This window comes from Orbicella faveolata, unplaced genomic scaffold (genome assembly GCF_042242905.1).
Source record: "Orbicella faveolata isolate gen_17 unplaced genomic scaffold, um_ofav_v1 contig_48, whole genome shotgun sequence".
Taxonomy (NCBI): Eukaryota; Metazoa; Cnidaria; class Anthozoa; order Scleractinia; family Merulinidae; genus Orbicella; species Orbicella faveolata.
The window spans coordinates 7,935,066-7,942,491 of record NW_028301578.1 but is presented as its reverse complement, the minus strand read 5'-3'; the positions used below and the strand labels follow the sequence as shown (position 1 = coordinate 7,942,491).

Sequence of the window (7,426 nt, the reverse complement as noted above, 5' to 3'; positions counted from 1 at the left end):
CTGTATCAGGCCAGTGGCCCCTACAGCCGGAACTTATTCAGTGGCATGACGTGGCTAGGCGTATTTCTACTCTCCTCTGGATGGGTTGCTAGTCCACCCGCGAGTTAGCCCCAGCATTAAAATTAATTCGCCGGTTCCCATTAATTTAGACACCTGGGTGAGAAAAAATTCGAGAAATGGCGAGACGAACGAAAGCTAAGAGTTGACTTTAACTGTGTAACACCGGTTGAGCTAACTAAATTGCTAAGAAAATTCTATACTGAAGTTAAATCGGAAAAAGGCCAACCACCATCACCAAGTAATCTCACAGGTAACCAGCATACAAATTTTTCAGGATAACTTTGTGATGTGTCTATTATTTATAGATGATTTTAAGCATATTTTTTCTGTAATTTTTAATAAGTTCACTGGATTGTGTTGAATCAACAGTTACATGATGATTTAATGTGATTATGAATTCATTATTGACTTGTATGATTATTAAAACTCGCATTCTTGATATTATTTGGCCTTGTATATTGATAATAATGATAATGACATCACTTTCTTCGGGAATACTGTTTATTTGAGCTCACTGTTATCTCATTGTTGTTTTGCTTTCTTACTAAGCTACTATTTTCAAGTTTCCTTTCAACAACAAATCAACAATTTAGGACATATGATTGCTACTCTTCCGTCTTGTACCTTTATTTGCGGCCCGCGCGCGAAGCGCAAGGGCTGCAGGCCTTGTGTTTCGCGCGCGGGCCGCAAATGATCATGACACTCGACACGAGTGCAAATAAACAATATTCCCTCAAAGAGTCATGTTATTCCCTTATCTACATGAGTTATCATCAGGTACAAATACAAACTACCACAAAAATTCCGCAATAAACAAGCAGAACCTGCCATTTAGTTCATACATATAATTTACAAAGGAAATTACATAACTTTCTTTAGCGAAAAAAGGTAAGGTAAATAAATACAGATTGTGTCTAACTGAAAAAAAAATCGTTTCTTAGTGCGATAGTCAAAAATTTATCCTTTCACTTTTACCCTAAACTACGCAGTTTTCGTCTTTTTTGTTTTGTTTTCTTAGCTAGCTTTTAGCTAGCGATTTATCCTGTGAATAATGATATCTACTCTTTTATAGGAATTACGTCACAGTTTGCGCATTTTGAAACGTTTAGTCCGTCATTTGTAATCCATGTCAATCTTCTCCATCCTTAGCTATCCTTGTTCGCTTATGGTTTATTATTATTACTATTATTTCATTCTTAGTAAACTACTATTTTCAAGTTTTCTTTCAATTTGAGTGTAATTTTGTACGTGACCGAAATAATGCGAATTCTTTGGTGTGTAAACCGGTGCCAGTGATCTAAAGCTGGCAAAACGTATAGAATTTTAGCGACCTTGCCGAAATGACCCAACTAATTTATTTAACCAGGGTAGTCCTTTTCAGTGGTATCAGCTGGGGCCCTGTCTTTGCATGGCCCCTAGTCATGGCTCGTCAGCTGGATGCCGCAATGAATAACAAGAGTACAACTGGCACTGTACTATGGAAACATAACATCAGTTTTCCAGCAGAAGAGGTCTCGTTTGGCACTGAGCTTGAGTGGTTTGCATGACCTGTGGAAACGTACGAGTTAGTTTTTGTCTGGACTTGCACGCATGCGCTCAAAGTAAGACAAAAGCCCTGTCGTGTTCTGCTGGCATTGCATATTCTACATTAGGTGGGGGTGGTGTTGTTTATTGCATAGGATGTTTTCGTTTTCTAATCTTTTCTTCTGATATCAAACATACTGGAAAAGATCATTTAGCATGTTTAGCTTGAATGGAACACCTCTCCAACTGTAGGTATATATTGATCAATCCATTCAATTCAAGCAACCAACAAAAGACTCAATTAAATTATCAACCCGGAAAGCGTTAGATCCCAATAGAACGTGTAGTAATAACTATTGGACTAATAACCATTGTTACTATTGTTGCATTGTACTGTGTACTGTGTACTATTTACTCTTTACTGTGTACTGTTTACTGTTTACTGTTTACTTCCTACTGTGTACTGTGTACTGTGTACTGTGTACTGTGTACTGTGTACTGTGTACTGTGTACTGTGTACTGTGTACTGTGTACTGTGTACTGTGTACTGTGTACTGTGAACTGTGTACTGTGTACTGTGTACTGTGTACTGTGTACTGTGTACTGCATCAGCATTGTTCCATAGTACTGTGGAAAAAATATTCCATCGTGATTGGCTGAGAACTAAATTTTCGATTTGTGATGCAGTGCAAATCAACGCCTATGGCTGCTTATTTTAAAAGCATCTTTTGTTTAGTAACGTTCCCGCTGTGTCAGTTTTCTTAAGCTCCCTATTTCTCACCTTTAAGCTTTTCTTGCTCTCCACTGTCATTTCCCGTCCCATGCCCCTCTCCCTCCTGAACAGTTATGATGTATTTCGGACGGTAATAGCACATAAATGGAAAGTGGAACTCGGGCACATGTCTGACGATCACCCAACGCGATTCATTCAGCGACAACGAATTTTCTACCGCGTTTGTAAACTTGATATATCGGTCATTAGTCCCTTGGGTTGTCCCGCACCCTTCAAGAGGTACTTTGAAGAGAGCAGTTGTGTTTGTCACGTGATGTGGCTTGCAGGAGAGGTGTCGTAGATGAAGTGAAGATGGTTTGATCTTGGGGATTTCTTGAAGGTCAATTTGCAAGAGCATGAAATCATTAAGACATCGCAAGGTAACCCTCTTCTTGTGTAACAGTTGGGACGAACGAGCTGAAACAAAGACTTGAAACATAGGAAACGTCAAGTAAGCAGATATACGGTATTTTTGTTTTCCAACAATACGTTTTATTGTCATGTTTATATCCGCAGTTTGCATGCGCGTTATTTCTTGTTAAGTTCTGATGGCCAAAGAAAAAGAGTATTATAGATCTGAAACTATTACCTCTGAAACAGACGAAAAGACTTTACTCTTTGTCCATCACTTACCTAATTCAAACAATCCATTTGTCTGATTTGTTGCTATGTTAGGGAGCTAGAGAAATTACATACATATCACGCATTCAATTTGTTAACCTCACACGACATTTTCTTCATTTTAACTTTGATGGTGTCTCATAAAAAAGAGCGATAAAAAAGTAAGAGCAAAATAATTAAAATTTAACGGTTGGTTTTAGTTCACTCGGTATTATTCATTAGTAAATATTTAGAGCCATTAGAGGGGAGGTGTTCGTTTCGTACGGGTTAACAAGGTGCGGGATGCTAGGCCTTATTTTACGAGGCGTGTGAGGTGTACCACTTGAACCACTTGACTCTTAACCTTCTGATACTGACTGGCTATTTCTAGTATGTTTGCACTTCGTGCCCGAGTTAGGGTGCCCGAGCACAATTCGGGGCAGTAATGTCTTTTGACGAAGTACACCGTTTGCATGTGAACCAAACACTATTTTTTGCCGGTGCCCGCCCAGACACCAGTACTCGGGCACCAAGTGATAACGCAGCCTAATATTGCCAAACCTGGGAGTGATCTAAAAATAACTTAATAGAGTTTCCATTGGGAATAAGGCGTATATGGGGAATAAACTTTCTTTCAAAATACCCTTCATACTCTCTTAAATTAATTTAGGGAAGGTACGTTTTTTTTATTTGGGGGAGGGGGGTGGGCCGGGGCTTCGGAGGGGAGGGTCATTAGTAAATTCTTTTACAAGTTGGGGAGGGTCAAACTTGTTTTATTCGCAACCGGGGAGGGTCAGAGTTTTTTTTTTTTTTTGGGAAGGAAAAAAATTACTCCATATCGCTTAGTTGACTCTTATTTGTTAACAAACACGCAAAGTGTATAGAAACCTAAAACTTGTATATACAAGCAAAACTACCAGTCAAGATTAATCTAAATTATTTACAGGTGTCGAAATATTATATCAAAAAACTATCTTGTTCCAACTAACATAATTGTCTCTCTCGACCCGTGCCCGCTTTCGTCCATATTTTGACGGCGGTAATGTTTCGGCGCGGGGTTCTGGTATAAAATCGGTCTCCGGTGACGATTCGTTTCTTAAGCTACTCGGGCTTGAACCGACAACTCGATCTACTACATCACTTTGCGAGTCAGTTTCAACCTCGGAAAGTGATGAGGTCACTTGTTGTTGCAAATTTCTTAGCGGGGCCTGCCGCGGTTGTTGACACTCCATTGAATCGTACAGCAGGCTGCCAGTGTGCGCTTTGATCATTGCGACCTTTTCAGCTTTCTTCCCTTTGAAGGTGATACTGTGATGGGAAACGTATAAGGATAGCTCGTCCACCCTCAAGGACGACAGCTTATCGGAGTTGTACAGTCCAACCCAGTCAATATCATTGTACTCCCGGTTCAGCCGTTCCATTCGCTCTCTTTCAGTCTCCTCTTTCCTCCTCGCCTTGCGCATTTTTATCTGGGCAAGGTGCTCAACATACTCTGCCGCTCTGCTACTCTGTCACGGTTATTTTTGTCGTGGAGGAGGTGGGGGGAGGGTCAGATGTTTTTGTGTAGGTATTTGTGAAGGGTCATGCATTAATCGGTTCTGGGAAGTGGGAGGGCCACGACTTTTTTCGCAAAATATTTCTAAAATACCCCGACCCAACTCTCCCCCCCACCCCCCCCCCCCCCCAATAAAAAAACGTACCTTCCCTCAGGAAAACACAGGGAAACGATTTGGTACTGATCTATCGCTAGCCCCACACTCGGCACTCATGTCAATAAATCTATTTTCTGCCAAGTGTTCCGCTATATTTGGATGATATTAAGCTCCACACAACTCATTGTCTTTTTCCCTTGTGTTGGTTTTGATTTAATTTTTAACACAGTTACTCAAAGCGAAGTAATAGATATTGTTCTTGCTTTCAAAGACGGAAACCTACAACGACTATGTTATCTGGAATTCAAATAGGATCAGTCAAGTTTTCAACTGAAACAGGAATGCAAACATAGAAGTTGTTATTTCGTCGAAGTGAAGTCAATTCAGTTATGCTCGGCACTTCAGCGATCAATACATTTTTTTCTTCAAAGCATATTTTTCCAGGGCAACGCATATTGTCATTAAGTAAAAACTGACACTTTGTGCTTCTAGCGTGAGATATGCCCAATATTGCGGCGTGACCTTGCAGGGTTTTTATGAATTGATGTTGGTTTAATTTCTTCATCCAAGCGATAGTGTTCATTTATCATAAAACAGTGTTTGACATTTAACTGCTAAAATTAAGATGTATAATTTTACTGGAAACAGGCAACAGTAAAAGGATGTAAAGAATGGTTTAAGAACTTACGAGCTATAAAAAATAGTATTTAAAAGGAAACTTTATTATCAACCACCTTTCTTCAATCGATTATGTTTTACGTCTTACTCGATTGCCGAGAAAATTTCATGGAATGTGAAGAAAATTCTTATATTTAAAAGTGAGCTCATGGCAAGTACGAATGACAGAGCGGTGTAGCAATAATTTGCTCTTAATCAATTTCCTATGCACAACTAAAGTGTGATATGATATTGAGATCCAAAGAACGATTCTCTTACAGTCACGAACTCCACGCATTTTTGTTTTAAATCCCGCAAAAACTCTGCAAAGGCACAAAAACTTGACACTGGTATCATTAGCAAGGTTTTCGAGAAGTTAGTCTGTAGTTTTTAGAACAGGAACTTTATCTTTTCGTATAAAACAACATTTAAGGAAATTTTAGCTCTGTAGATAACGAGATAAATTTGGAGGTGATAATATATGTAACAAATATTTCAACAGCACTTTCTTGACTGGGCACGAATAGCCTCAAATATAACTCTGACAATACTTGTATCAGATTCATTATCTCCAACAAGACTTTTAAGACATCGTCTTAACTATACAAAGCTCATACCTGTACCGATGTTAAAGGTCACCAATGTGGTTAACACAAAAATTATAGTCAACGTCCTCATTTCCCCACAGCAACTCGGCAAGAGAAGTTTGCGTGTTCAGAAAAGAAAATGAATTGTTGTAAAGCCTTCTTCAATATCGATGTCGTATCATACTTAAGGTTAATCGTAGCACGTGTCAAACTCGCGCCCCAGACATGAAGAATTCACGAGTTATTACATGTAACTTCGTGTCGGGCTCTAGTTTACGGCTGTCTGTTGGTCTTTTTTTCCTTTTTCCACGATGTTTGTTTTTTTTTCCCTAAACCAAGGGGACAATGAACCCTACTAGACTCGAAATGTCTTTGAAAACCAAAACACCGTCATAAGAATCGCTCATAATCGAAAAACCGCTGAACATAATTATTAAAACTGCGAATTCACAAAATAAAATACAGTAGCAGAAGACTTGCACCTTTCCTTTCTTGAGGAACAGACATTTTCATTTGAGATCATTGCGTAAAATCCAAAAACAAAACCAAAACTGTAATAAAACGTTCGTCATGATCAATTTTGCGTTTTATCTCTGACCGTAGAAAAAAGATATAAAAAGAAGTAATGAGAAAATTCTAGACAGAATTTCTCAATGTTAATTGACAATTTAATTCTAGAACAGAAATAAAACGGAACTGGCGCTTTGTATTTGTGACAACTGAGTTTTATCAACTCAGCGTAGAGAAACACGGATTACTGATAAAACAAGAATTATGACGGCATATTGCAGATTATATTATGCCTGCGTATCTCGCTTGCTTGGCTGAATTCGTATTCCGTTGTTTACAACATACGGCAAAAGTGAAAACTGATCTTACAATTGCTATGAATAGTCTCACTTTCACGCTGCTTAAAATAACTACCCACCGCTCTTGGCTTAGAAAAACAACTTTATGACAACTGTTTGGAAAACGAAGAGGAAACGAAATAAGATGCATGTTGACAATAATCGAACTAATCAAATCTGCCAGGTTCAGGTCTAGAATACATACTTGACAAGGCTTGGCGTGTTTCATAACAACAACAAAATTGAGGTCGAGTTGACTCGTGACTCGAGGTTCAGCTCAGCCGTTCAAGAGGCAGGCACGTGCTCATTATACTTTGTGGTTGAGACTGCACAACAGCACTGGTATGTTTGTTCTTGTAAGCGTTCTCTTCTCTTTCGAAGATCTCGTTATGTGGAAGGGACCTTAATTATTAAAAAGTAAACTATGTGGCCCGCCAATCCAGCATGTCAAAAGCGGACACAATGCGAATAAAATGTAGAGTATTGCGTCATTTAGGTTCTTCGTGATCATTCGATTTCTGTTTTCTGGCATGTTGCCTTGTGAACTCCGTCTGAGATTCTTTTCTTTTTTTTTTTTTTCCTTTCTTTTTTTTTTTCATTCCTCCCAGTCAGGTGATCAATTCTCTTAACCTATCTTCCTTTAACAATGCTGGCATTGAAGATGATGATAACCGTCAAATTTACGCACGAGCGGCTGTTACCAGGTGAGTACAACAATGGCAACCG

General features: G+C 39.0%; 2 protein-coding genes across 4 annotated transcripts; both read right to left on the bottom strand.

Moving 5' to 3' along the window:
- Positions 1-378: 378 nt before the first annotated feature.
- Positions 379-6,489, bottom strand: LOC110053153 (uncharacterized). Of its 3 annotated transcripts, none has more exons than XM_020759347.2 (3): positions 5,883-6,489; positions 2,366-2,785; positions 379-1,608 (listed from the first exon to the last, which is right to left on the bottom strand). In XM_020759347.2, the coding sequence occupies exons 1-3, from the start codon at positions 5,941-5,943 to the stop codon at positions 1,490-1,492; spliced, it is 600 nt and encodes a 199-aa protein (XP_020615006.2). In that variant the 5' UTR covers positions 5,944-6,489; the 3' UTR covers positions 379-1,489. The 3 variants fall into 3 exon arrangements, with proteins under 3 accessions (XP_020615006.2, XP_020615007.2, XP_089137718.1); XM_020759348.2 differs by having other exon boundaries at positions 2,366-2,773; XM_089281592.1 differs by lacking the exon at positions 5,883-6,489 and having other exon boundaries at positions 2,366-3,582.
- Positions 3,705-4,459, bottom strand: LOC149096338 (uncharacterized). The gene has a single exon (XM_089281593.1). The coding sequence runs from the start codon at positions 4,417-4,419 to the stop codon at positions 3,919-3,921; it is 501 nt and encodes a 166-aa protein (XP_089137719.1). The 5' UTR covers positions 4,420-4,459; the 3' UTR covers positions 3,705-3,918.
- Positions 6,490-7,426: the final 937 nt, after the last annotated feature.

Bases quoted from the DNA above. Each gene is read 5' to 3' on its own strand.
- LOC110053153 (XM_089281592.1), bottom strand. From the start codon at position 2,879: ATGCAAACTGCGGATATAAACATGACAATAAAACGTATTGTTGGAAAA. The intron at 1,609-2,365 runs GTGAGAAATAGG...ACGTTTCCACAG, and splicing joins AGAGCAAGAAAAGCTTAAAG to GTCATGCAAACCACTCAAGC.
- LOC149096338 (XM_089281593.1), bottom strand. From the start codon at position 4,419: ATGCGCAAGGCGAGGAGGAAAGAGGAGACTGAAAGAGAGCGAATGGAA.